The sequence below is a fragment of the Ylistrum balloti genome, unplaced genomic scaffold (assembly GCF_031769215.1).
Source record: "Ylistrum balloti isolate Yb309-2 unplaced genomic scaffold, AGI_CSIRO_Ybal_v1 Utg370720, whole genome shotgun sequence".
Taxonomy (NCBI): domain Eukaryota; kingdom Metazoa; phylum Mollusca; class Bivalvia; order Pectinida; family Pectinidae; genus Ylistrum; species Ylistrum balloti.
This window is the reverse complement of record NW_026782428.1, coordinates 209,841-223,784: the sequence shown is the minus strand read 5'-3', so window position 1 is coordinate 223,784 and position 13,944 is coordinate 209,841. Positions and strand designations below refer to the sequence as shown.

Here is a 13,944-nt window from a genome sequence, read left to right as displayed (position 1 = left end):
GTAAGGTGTGACCACTTCAATGAACTTGATGAAAATATCTGTAAGGTGTGACCACTTCAATGAACTTGATGAAAATATCTGTAAGGTGTGACCACTTCAATGAACTTGATGAAAATATCAAATGATATCTTTGACCGGATACCACCTTAAGATCAGATGTAGACCTTACTACTGTTTACTATTGTGCCAGTGACCTTGTTGTTCCGTGTAATAAATTCATTGTTAATTGAAAAATCATCCAGTAAGCTGTACATGTGATACTCAGGGTTAAATATGAGAGGTTCTAAAGATATATCATTTATCGGACGGAACGACATGGGATGGACTATCAACATGGGTTATACCCCCACCCCCTAAATATGGTAGAGGCATGGGGCATAAAAATGACCACAATATATATTCCATCCAATTAGCTCACTGCGCCCTCACAAAAACAAAGGGATTAAAACCATTTACAGAGAAACGTTTCCATTTGAAACCATGATGTCATTTTTCTAACATTACTTTATGTCGCCATTTAAGACTGAAGACTATATAGGCAGATCAGAGAGGCAAGAGTTTAATTTGTGCACCTATCTTCCTCTTCTGAATAAAGGTGTGAAGACACTTTTAGGGGCAGGTGCGCTTACTGGGTTGTATACGGTAAATGTGCTTAAGCAATGCCACTCATGTAATATTCACGTATATTTTATTTTTTAATTGACACTATATTTCAAACTAACATCAATACGCGATCTATGTTGGATTAATAACCCTTGTCTTGAAATGAAAGAAAAATTGTTAATTGGTAAGGACATGAACAATAAGATGTTCTGTTTATAGATAACAATCGATACAACATTGACGTGCTTGATAAATTAATCACGACGCTTTGTCAAAACTTTCTTTAGAATTTGTGGTAAATTGTCTAATTTTAAGACAAACAATTATTTCTATTTACATATGTCATCTGCATTAAAGGGAAGTTATGATTAGCTGTCCAGACGTCAACAATATTATAGGTACGGGAAACGTGATCATAACAGTTACACAGCTGATTATTAGTGTGGTAACAATATAGATTAAAATTAAAGCATATTCTTTTAAATTAAACACATCATATGGTGCCGCAGTGGATTAACATCCGCACTTGTATTGGAGCCCAGGACCAGTATTAAAATAGTCCTATGATTCACACTGTAAATTACATATATTCTCTCTTTAACAAATTTGACACAAAACTACTGATATGACACGACAAAAAATATATTTATTCGGTATTCTTGTTGTAAAGCGGAGAAGCGTATATTACACTGAAATGCTTCCATATTGAATATAAATATAAGGAAAGAGTTCCTTTTGAACCCCCCCCCCCCTTACATCTTACAATTAACATTAGAAAAATAATCATTAAATAAAAATGAAAAAACAAAACAAAAAAAAAACAACTTAAACATAACATGAAATGAAGATCATTTCATTTATCTAATGAACTTGGTAAACATTTATCTAATGAACTTGGTAAACATTTATCTAATGAACTTGGTAAACATTTATCTAATGAACTTGGTAAACATTTATCTAATGAACTTGGTAAACATTTATCGTTATTATGTATCAAATAGGTTTATAGAAGTTTTCACTAAAGAAAGGTTGTCGCCGGTCAGTGATATAAATGTGAAACTATAAAAAGAAATCTGCTTTAAACTTAGAAATTTACACGTTTTTTCTCTATTATAAATAGTCATTTTGATTCCATGTTCTGTATCGATTCGACCTGTAGCTTTCATATAACTGATTCGATCTGTCGAAACTACTGTTCGAACTAAGTCCATATTTCACATACAAAGGGGTAGGTTTTGTCTGTTTTTATCAACATGCCCACTGACAAAGCACTCGACATTTGACATTAACAGCCGTCAGGAGGGAGAAAGATCTTTGCGCACACAATTTACTATATCCATCACGAAGTAACTGGAATTTGTACTTCCACTTTGCGAGATACTGTCTAGAAATACTACTTGAGATAAGACAGAATCATCACAGAAATATTATACAGAAGATACCATAGCGTCAAATCCACACGGGAACCAGAAATAATTGCCCCGATCGTCTTGCATTGACGTCCTTCTTGTAAAAATGGCGAGGACACCATCAAAGCCATGCTCCAATGGATAGATAAAAAAATGAATACGAGAACATGTACCTTGAATTCAAAAGGCAAATTCGGAGGCTGTATATAGAGATTATGCTCATAGATATGATACCATTGTCACAAACCACCGGAACAAAAGGAGAGAGCAGAATCACATCCGTGCAGCTATTAATACACAGGAATATTTTGATTGGGCATCACTGATGATGAACAAACCACTTGAGAAGAGCAATCAAGAAAGGCAATGAAGGGACGAAAGACAAGTGTTGTCTCTTGTATAAAAGGGGAACCGTTAACAGAACATACCACTGTCCGTGGGGCGGGAGTTCGTGCCAGATGCCCGTTGTCCTTAATATACTGGTCCGTCCTCGGGATAAAACCTAGGGTGAAGATGCAAGAACTGCGGCGCATCTTATGTCAGAGAAACTAGTAAGATATTTGAGGTCGGTCTTGAACTTAAAACAACACAGAGAACCAAGAAGGCAGGCATTATTTTGACACAAAGTTAATACAATGCTTGTCGGGATCGATAAATCAGACATTACAGACACGTGTATGATTGGCTAGGTTAACACCAAAGTAGTGTATAATACAATATTTCAAAGTGGTACATTTGGGTCAATTTTAAACAGGGACGAGGGGGCCTATTGACTCTTACAAAAGTGTGACTAGGTTTTATCCGAATCTACATTCTTATAATTGTACGTAGGTACATTGTAGTCTCCTGGTGTATTTATGGAAAATGACCATTTCGATCTGTTTCCGTTATAATCTTGTCGCGATTTGTAAATGTACAAAGGTTTGAATTACAGTCAAAATGTCACGTGGGTTCATTACCATCTTGTACACTGTATACATTTGTGTCAATAAGCTTCACATTCGTAATTTGTTTGGTGAAGGGAACAGTCTCGCCACCGAAGATTTTCTTTGTCACGTGGATATTGGCCACGTGATCACATATGTACAGCACTTATCATTTTTTATCAAACAGGAGTTAGTATTTATCACTTTTTACCACTTCACACAAGACTGACTTTAATATGTGATTTTACAGACGCTTTCTTGTAAATCTAGGTCACGCCATTTAACACTTATGTTGTAGGAACCAGGGTGTGTAACCTCGTAAATGACTTCATAAAGTCCATCCCCAGTGTAGACTACGCATGTCTCAGTTACGCAGTGAGGCTGCGGTCCATAAATGGAGACGGTTGGACAGCCAGTGACGTCAGAGGTTGTCCATATCTGAAAGATGGTAAAAAAAACGTAGCATTTTAATGAGTGTAATGATATCATATTTATCAGAATTGTGTTTTATTCGCTTGAACTGCTCCGTGTCAATTATTTGATTTTCTAATGTAAGTTTTTATCTATTTATTTGTGAAGTTTTCAATGCAGCAAGTTGATATTGTCAAACGGAAAAAAGATGCAGAGATACAGAACAGAGTAATGCATAACAAACTACCGAAAAGGAAAAAAAATCTTTCATAACAGTGACCTTGACCTTTGCCCTCTTATAGGAAATCCTATACATACTAAATGTTTTGTTCGAGAACATGACGGACTGATAAACGAATGAAGGCGACACAGTCAGAACGGAACTTTGATTGGAGAAGGGGGGATAATAATAATAAAACAACAAAGAAGGGTCATATGACAATCGAGGAATTTACAGATAGTTGTCTGACAAATCTGATGAATTCCACGATAATATTTCTGAACATATTTGGTATAAATTCATACAAATATAAATGAGAAGTATAGCGTTTCGAAGCAAAATTGTTTACTAACTGTTGCATTTGGCCCTTCGGATCAGATGCCGTAAACATCGCAAATTAGGAGAGATTTTTATAAGTTGGAGAACAAGGAAGATGCAAGACATTTCAGAGAAAGAACGAAACATATTTTTGTATGAAGTTTGGTAAAGCGAAATATTCTTATTCTAGAAGGAATAAGGAAGTGGGACAAATCATATTTTAATAATTAGCAGCAAGTGAGAAGATATTTCGGAAAGTTCTTATACACATACTGCGGAATTTGATATCTAATTGTAGAACTATTCCATAAAATGGCACCAACTATTTATTTATTTAAATAGATAATTTGACACAACGGTAATACTGGAGACTTTTGTTGTTCTTAAACAAATACAAGAATGGCTATCTGTGCTGGGCTTTAAATCTTCAGAGTCGTCGACTACGGACATTCTGACTTACCAACGTAATTATCTCTATTATTGTCTGAGTTTATGATTTTTGTTAGATTTTACTTTTGTGAATTCAAAAAATGAACATTTATGTTTCTGAAACTTGCATCTTTCGATGAATTTGAATGGAACATTTGTAGCAAACATTCTCACAATAGTGGTAGTAATGTTAGAGGTTGTTGTTTTAAAACGAAGGAATAGAAAGTGTTACCTGAAAATTGTTTTTAACGCCAACCTGTCCCAGTGTTAGTCCACTACCGTCCAGATAGAAGCTGTCAGTTTTTTTATCAATACTATCTTGGTCTATAGTTGGTAAAAACCATAGTTTTTCTTCCGGCAATTCAAATATGTCTACATCACAAAATAGGTTGTTTACATTTCCGGAAGTTGATTCCATATCCGATTCTGATGTCTCGATATCGATTGAGATGGTAGGACAGCATGATAGCATGTACAGGGTACTGATACAATTGAACACTGAAGTTTTTACTTCAAATGCAATTGACGATTTGAAATGAGTAGGTAATTTTTGGTTGATATCCCTTTTCTCATTTCGTAGTCCGCCATGTTGAGTCACGTGATGTCCTCTATCGTTGTGATAGCATGGTGTACTGGATAATTGATTTTCTCCATCTTTCTGTCCTTTTACTGAAATATTTTTCTTCTGGATTTCGTCCGCTACGTTCTCTAGATGTTGAAATTGTTGAAGATTTTGCAATAAATCTGTTCGAGCTTGTAGGTTAATACCAAATCCTGTGTAATTCTCTTCAGTACTATGTCCTTTTGTTTCACGGATTCCTTCCTGTACCAAGGGATATTCTGGCATCCTGTTAACTTCAGACGAAACGTTTGTCCTCGCTAACACATCGTCTTCCCACAGATCAGTATGACCTAATACAGTATTCGTGAAGGTATCACCAGCTAATGTGATTTGCTGTTTGGTGTGGTTTGAATTTGCCTTTGTAATGAAATCATCTTTGAAAACACCGACTGTTTGTAAGAATTTTCTTTGTGAATCCTTGGACACGCCGAATCCTTGATATGACACTTCGAGGTCTCCATCACGTGATGAAAACGAGCCGAGATGGTTTTCATTCGAAGTGTTAATTGTGTCTAAACAACATTCACTGATGTGCTTATCCAAACCTCGTGTATGGCAACATTCTTTCGAATCACCATCATTATTTACGTAATTGTCATTGGTGAGTTCAGGCTCTTCATCACTAACGTTACCAGTGCCGTCGTGATTGATCTGTTCATTGCTGGGTGTTCGTGTTGTCCCAAGTTCGACGTTTCCATTTTTCTGTTTCCTAAAATATCTTCCTTCATTTTCCACTTCATTTTTCTCCTGGAACCAAGCTTCATCTCTATTCTCTTCATCATTTTGTATAAACTGGTTAAACAGACCAATCTTGTTTGCAGTTTTGATTTTGGATTTAAATAGGGTAGGTAGAACTCCAGATACGTGTATTTCAGAGTCAGAAAGGCTAAAGGCTTGTCCTTTTTTCAAATGCCGTAAGTATTTTCGTTGAGTAACTGTACAATCCTGTAGATGACCAGACACATTGGAGGTTGACTTTTCGGAACGCTCCTGAGAATTTGAATAAAAATACCCTTCATTATCTATAGTAGAATTCGGGGTGCTGTTACTCCTGGCCAATTTCGGGTCAATGTGAATTATTCCTCGATAAGGGCGCCTGTGCACCAATCTGTGGCCACTCAAAATTGTCCGGCTGGTATCTCCCAACATAGTTATTGCTGATAGAGGCTTCAAACTGTCGTCTGCTATTCCACTGTCGACTGTGTCTGTCGTTGACTGGCGAATCGCTTGTCTGATTCCCAATTCTGGCGACTCTATGTCATTAGATATAATGCCGACTTCTGAATTTAACCTGTCGGAACATCCTTTATGTAAAGGTGAAAGATCGACATTTTTCTCCAACCCACTTTCTACAATTTCAGAAATATCTTCTTCCGGCTGTAATTTTATACAAATTCGTTTACGAGTCAATCGGAAACATGACATGCGCAGTGTTGATCCAGTTGCTTCTATGATGTCATTTACAGTTACTTGGGTACATTTCTCATGATGTGGAGTCGGGACAACAATATCCATTGAAGACGAAAGGCAGACTGCCGACTCGGAACTTGGAATTGCTCGAAACATCATTCTCTTGGTGTCTGGAAGCTGATTTTCAATAGCAGTATCATATTGTCTCCTCACCGCGTCTTCAGATTTCCAACTATGCCATTTTGTGTCTTCAAACGTTTTTGATGTATCCAAAACACTGGCGTCTGAGCTAGACCCGCTAAGTATATTTGTTGGTGGAATAGGATTTTCGTTGCTTGACTGATCTTTCTCTGTCTGTTCACTGTTATCAATGGTTGTATCCTTCTGTAAATCACTACCCTGGTGTGTTAACAGTAACGGAGATGTGTTGTTACACTGAACTGTCACCGTGTTTGTTGTCTGCTCGGGAACCTTATTAACACTCTCAGGTAACCATTGGTTATTTATCCAGCTTTGCAAGTAGCATTCCTGCTCAATATGTCTGTCTACATCTTGTAAATTATCCTCTTTTGTACAAAGTGATGACTTTTTCAATTTATCCCTGTGTTGGTGATCATATTTTAATATATCACGATGGCGTGTTGAGTCAGCACAATATAAGATTTGGCCATTGTCTGTGTCAGGTTTCGAAAATGCTGACGGGAATGAAGCAGCTGTAGATTTTACTGAAGGGAAACAAGATCGATAGTTGTCGGCGCCCTCACTGTAACGTGATAGCAGATTTAAGTCCGGGGATAAAACGGCTGCTGATGTCGGATTATCTGACACGACAGTAGACTTACATGACGCATTTGGACTAATGATGTAGTTGCTATTCTCATTGTGTATTTGTTGTTGTGTGTGTTTCGGGTTATCTCCCCTTCTGGAACATATTGAAGAGGACGACGATGAGACTTCGTCTAACCTGCAATTAAAGCTAAAATTAGAAAAACATGACGTCACATCTCCACTAGTTGATGACGCCATTTCACTAGCAGGCGTTGACGGGGTAGTATAACTTGACTGACTTACATTAGAAAACCGACCTTGACTATCTGCTGATGTTTGTCGTAACTGTTTGTTGAAAGAATATGATTTCTTTACACTACACGTAGACTCGCTTGGTTCTCTTTCGTTACTGCTAGTGATGTTGTTTTGTGATGCTATCTCTTCATTTACCCGCAGGAGACATTGTTTATCTGTATTAAAGGAGCTGTGTTCTGTATTAAAGGAGCTGTGCTCTGTATTTGAGGAGCTGTGCGCTAAATTTGACAAGAAATTTCTTTCTTTAATGAGATTCTGTGATTCCTTTGGTAGAAAGCTATTCTGACTTCTTATACGTTGATGTACTTCTCTGTCTGAGGTACAGTTAAGACCATTCAACATATCGACACTAGTTTCATACCTTCCTGTTGTTTCCTGCTGTTTTTTCATATCACGCTCGTTCGCCTGGTTTCTTGCTGATATCGTAGATTCCATGCCGGGGTTGTTTGTGTGGGTGATTTCGTCAGTAATCTCAGATTTCGCCAAACCTGTTTGCTCTGATTCACTTGAGTATGCCTGTCGAACAGTATATGTCTCGCCTATCGATGATCGCCTTCTAATAGTTTTTAACGAACTTCTACTTCTGTGGCTGTTGTCGCCTGTAGATCTCTCGTCCTCTGTTACCTCAGAGTCTGAGTTTAGGCTCGTCTCCCGGGATAATGACGGGACGGACGGTGAAGAATCATGTACGCTGATTTCTTCACCATTTCTTGCTATAACTTTCCGCAGAACTCTTTTTTTCCGTATGGTGAACTGCTTTTTAAGTCTTCCCCGTTCGGATTTCCTCGGTGACTTGATGCTATTTTTATTTCCGTTTTCGTGTTGAGGAGAGTTAGAGTGATCGTCTAGAGATCCGAATGACATTGAATCAAGAATGAATAACTTCTCCTTTGTGTCCCCAGTAGTTCTTTGTTTAAGATCGCATGGTTGATAAATTTTGACCTTAAATGGCGATTCACCAACATGTTGTGTCTCAGTTTTGATAGAAATGGTATGGATTCCTGCAAATATTGGAACAAATGCGAACAAAAATGTTCCTAAACCATTGCACTGACACGAAAAACTTATTGTGTTATTGTTCACGTTTCCATGTGCCAGTCTGTCACAGTTCGTCACGCGTAGGAATATATTGCCGAACCCGTCGTCAAGGTAACCGTGAACTTGTTCTGTTGGGGCCAATATCCTGGGAAATTGCTTTGCCGTGCAGTTGTCTTTCTTGTCTGTTGTTAATAATTTCTTTCTGTCTCTGGGCAAATACGCGTTTAGCATGTTTACTATCTTTTCACAATACAAATCGTGGCGAGGTCCCCGGATGTTGATAGATATATCGCGAATTTTATTTATATCCGTAGTATAGAATGTAAACCTAGCTTTTCGACCAGTTACCCCAGTGTGAAGCCCGGACCCTCGCACGTGACATTGTGAGGGGACTCCCAGCGACACGTCAACAGCGCGTGGTTCAGGACTGCTCTGTTCGGATAGCCATTTTATGACGCAGATGAACTGAAAAATCTTGTGCTCTGTCCGCCTGTCCGCTATTGCCATTTCTTCCGGTGATATCATATTCTGAAGATATGAAGTCGAATAATGGCGATGATATTATGTGTTACAGATTCAGTAATTTATGTTTTTCTAGGCCAGGAACGTATAGATATAAGATTGTTTGGATTATCAGTGTTTTGAGTTAATTGAAAATTTTCACATTTTCTATGGTCACCTTTGATTGGCCGGTGTGGATGTGTATGATATTAACAAGGAAAATAGTTCATTATCAATGTAAACCCCTGGCAATCTGCAAATACAATAAATTCGAATATTCAGGCCCCAATAACTATTTAAAGCATACCCTTAGACATGACCACGTGATACCCGGATTTGGTGACGTACTTACCGCAGGAAGGTTGAGGCATTGTTGTGCCAGTTTGATCCCCAGTCTACAATTAATGATGATATTGTGATGCTGCATATTAAGATAGTCTGAACAAACCCCAGGGCGCAGCGCCTCTAGGAGAGCACACAACGCTATCCCATCATTCCACGACGATGAAAAATTAACAATGTTTTGGTAAGGTATTTTATTCTTCAGCCACGCCAGCAGTATCTTCTTCCTCTTTTCATCTGATTTATAAATATTTATTATTATCAACAAGACTCGTTATAATTATGTCCTACAGTATTAACAACGTTTAAATGTTAATTGCAAATTAAGTGACATTCATTTTCAATAATGGAACTATTGAAAACATGAAACAAAACAACAAATCTATGATCGTACCATAACATAAATAACTTATAGATCGATGATCCAACATTGTTGTCGTTAACAACCATCTTGTTTTAATTCAATTGGAATACTTTTTTTATTTTTTTGCGAAAAAATTCTCACCTGAGCGGAACAAATCCATTATTCTCTCCGGCCATCTTGGCTTTACTGGTATTTTCCCGTTGTCGTCTGTGAAGTACAATCCTTTATAGCGCCACTTTATCACGTGAACAGGGTTCAGTTGCCATAGATGCCGGACATGGGATGTAAGTGAACGGGCCAAGAGTTTTATCAGTTCCCATAACAACAGCATGAAATGGAAGTGGTCTACAAACACAAGGCAGTAATGACAAACATTTATAAAGGGATCAGACGTCCTCTAACCCGTCAAACCATTCATTTATATGTCTGTTAAAGCTACATGAATTACCGAAGTCTTTTAGTATATTTCCATTTCAACATGAAAGATCGGAAAGACATATATGTCTTGTCGCTAAAGCTATTTTTATCCAATATACGGGTCGGAAGATCTCATATCGTACTACGATAAAAGTATTTCGACCATCAGTCATTTAAATCAATCACAGATGTAGTTTCTTGTTTTTAATACGTTCACTATACATTCAGCGCTTGCTTATTCATCTGACTTTAAACATTTTATGTCTCTGTGAGTTTCACACACACACACACACACACACACACACACACACACACACACACACACAAATGAAATCTCTTATTTCTGTCTTGTGCTGTAACGATTTCCATACAGTAACAATCCATATAAAATATTATGTCGTTTTCTTGTAGCGTAAATGAAGATTTTGTGGTTGCTAATGTTTACAGGCAATGACAACCCAAACTGCGATGTGGGGTGTTGATGTTGTTTTATTAATGTAGTGTAGGGTGTATACTGTTGAGTAGACAACCCCAAGTATCGACTGAGAGTGACCAAGCTCTCTGTTGAATTTATACCACGGTCCTATATTATTCAACATCTTAACAGATAAAGACAATTGACCAGAATAATTACTTAATGGTATTAAACTCTACGTGACCGACACGTATTTCTACCATGTATTACATATAAACACAGGTGTTGAGGTTTCAGATATAAGGGTTTATGGAACAATATGATGCAATACTCAAAGGTCAGCTGAACTCTATAATAGCTCATTTAAAGGTCAGTCCAAGATTAATTCTTATAATAGTTCACATATCATTTAGTATTGGTAGTGAGCTAGTTTATGTAACATTGTACAGCTATGTAACTTTAGGTCAGCTAGTTTATGTTAAATTGTACACCTATATAACTTTAGGTCAGCTAGCTTATGTAAAATTGTACACCTATATAACTTTAGGTCAGCTAGCTTATGTAAAATTGTACACCTATATAACTTGAGGTCAGCTAGTTTATGTTAAACTGTACACCTATATAACTTGAGGTCAGCTAGTTTATGTTAAATTGTACACCTATATAACTTTCGGTCAGCTAGTTTATGTTAAATTGTACACCTATATAACTTTAGGTCAGCTAGTTTATGTTAAATTGTACACCTATATAACTTTAGGTCAGCCAGTTTATGTCAGCTAGTTTGTATGTACACCTATATAACTTGGTCACAGCCTATATAACTTGAGGTCAGCTAGTTTATGTTAAATTGTACACCTATATAACTTGTACACCTATATAACTTTAGGTCAGCTAGTTTATGTTAAATTGTACACCTATATAACTTTAGGTCAGCTAGTTTATGTTAAATTGTACACCTATATAACTTGAGGTCAGCTAGTTTATGTTAAATTGTACACCTATATAACTTTAGGTCAGCTAGTTTATGTTAAATTGTACACCTATATAACTTGAGGTCAGCTAGTTTATGTTAAATTGTACACCTATATAACTTTAGGTCAGCTAGTTTATGTTAAATTGTACACCTATATAACTTTAGGTCAGCTAGTTTATGTTAAATTGTACACCTATATAACTTTAGGTCAGCTAGTTTATGTTAAATTGTACACCTATATAACTTTAGGTCAGCTAGTTTATGTTAAATTGTACACCTATATAACTTGAGGTCAGCTAGTTTATGTTAAATTGTACACCTATATAACTTGAGGTCAGCTAGTTTATGTTAAATTGTACACCTATATAACTTGAGGTCAGGTCAGCTAGTTTATGTTAAATTGTACACCTATATAACTTTAGGTCTTTTATGTTAAATTGTACACCTATATAACTTTCGGTCAGCTAGGTCAGTTAGTTTATGTTAAATTGTACACCTATATAACTTTAGGTCAGCTAGTTTATGTTAAATTGTACACCTATATAACTTGAGGTCAGCTAGTTTATGTTAAATTGTACACCTATATAACTTGAGGTCAGCTAGTTTATGTTAAATTGTACACCTATATAACTTGAGGTCAGCTATTGTACACCTATATAACTTTAGGTCAGCTAGTTTATGTACACCTATATAACTTGAGGTCAGCTAGTTTATGTTATATAACTTTAATTGTACACCTATATAACTTTAGGTCAGCTAGTTTATGTTATGTTAATTGTACACCTATATAACTTTAGGTCAGCTAGTTTATGTTAAATTGTACACCTATATAACTTTAGGTCAGCTAGTTTATGTTAAATTGTACACCTATATAACTTTAGGTCAGCTAGTTTATGTTAAATTGTACACCTATATAACTTTAGGTCAGCTAGTTTATGTTAAATTGTACACCTATATAACTTTAGGTCAGCTAGTTTATGTTAAATTGTACACCTATATAACTTTAGGTCAGCTAGTTTATGTTAAATTGTACACCTATATAACTTGAGGTCAGCTAGTTATATGTTAAATTGTACACCTATATAACTTTAGGTCACTAGTTTATGTTAAGTTGTACACCTATATAACTTGAGGTCAGCTAGTTTATGTTAAATTGTACACCTATATAACTTGAGGTCAGCTAGTTTATGTTAAATTGTACACCTATATAACTTGAGGTCAGCTAGTTTATGTTAAATTGTACACCTATATAACTTTAGGTCAGCTAGTTTATGTTAAATTGTACACCTATATAACTTTAGGTCAGCTAGTTTAGTTAAATTGTACAGCTAGTTTATGTTAAATTGTACACCTATATAACTTTAGGTCAGCTAGTTTATGTTAAATTGTACACCTATATAACTTTAGGTCAGCTAGTTTATGTTAAATTGTACACCTATATAACTTTAGGTCAGCTAGTTTATGTTAAATTGTACACCTATATAACTTGAGGTCAGCTAGTTTATGTTAAATTGTACACCTATATAACTTGAGGTCAGCTAGTTTATGTTAAATTGTACACCTATATAACTTGAGGTCAGCTAGTTTATGTATAATTGTATACTTACATTATTTTAACTAATTTTAACCTTGTAAATACATACGTGTGTTGGTTTTCCTGTCCGAGGTTTTCTTCGGTACGTCACGTATCCTCTTTACTGCCATTGTTTCTCCTCTATTGATTTATTTCAGGACACGTTTGTATGCCTTTTGTAAGTACCACAGATTTTCCCGCCATTTTCCTGAAAGAAATTATATTTATTAGAGGTTCCGTGTCCTCTCACGCTACGAAGACGAGGCTACAGACTATTGGATAACTTAAGGCTGATTCCAAAAAACCATCACACAGAAACGTCCAGATAAGATAACGAATGGCCAGTCGTTGGCTTTATACAAAAACAAAAACATATTCTGTAAACAATAAAACCCAAACGTGATTTTGTCGGTGACCCTCCCTATGTCTGTAGGTCAATTTGAACCGGAAAACACAGCCGTACACTTGGAATCTTTAATCACAAACCGTTTACGTAATATTAACATTGTAAATGTCCTGACTTACGTCTATCATTCGTTCTGTCTGAAAGGTTACTTGAAAGATTAATTCTTTGTCTGAGAGTGAAGGCATTGTTGTATCCAAGTATGTGAATGTTGTAGGATAACTACGGAATAAAGTAGGGCTGACACACCTGACATAGTGAGAGTGTTATTAGTTCCGGCTGTCACACAATGACTAAACACGGTGTTTACTTGGGTTGACCGAAACGTTTATTTCATCGTACAATGGTTTTCCATAGTTAGTACTTCGCGTTAATATCCATTACAAAAGATAGTTCCTAATCAACATACAGCAGCATGTCGTGGCACCAAAAATAACCACCTGTGTAAGGCAGACAAAAACTAAACACCTTCCCGTCCATATAAAAG

General features: G+C 36.4%; 1 protein-coding gene across 1 annotated transcript; it reads right to left on the bottom strand.

Annotated features, from left to right (window-relative positions):
* Positions 1 to 3,169: 3,169 nt before the first annotated feature.
* LOC132557764 (uncharacterized) lies at positions 3,170 to 8,994 on the bottom strand. The gene is made up of 2 exons (XM_060222290.1): positions 4,549 to 8,994; positions 3,170 to 3,376 (listed from the first exon to the last, which is right to left on the bottom strand). Exons 1-2 carry the CDS (start codon positions 8,992 to 8,994, stop codon positions 3,170 to 3,172), a joined length of 4,653 nt encoding a protein of 1,550 aa, XP_060078273.1.
* Between the last annotated feature and the right edge of the window lie 4,950 nt (positions 8,995 to 13,944).

Coding starts and splice junctions, on each gene's coding strand:
- LOC132557764 (XM_060222290.1), bottom strand. CDS start 8,994: ATGATATCACCGGAAGAAATGGCAATAGCGGACAGGCGGACAGAGCAC. Junction 3,377..4,548: donor GCGTTAAAAACAATTTTCAG/GTAACACTTTCT, acceptor ACCATCTTTCAG/ATATGGACAACCTCTGACGT.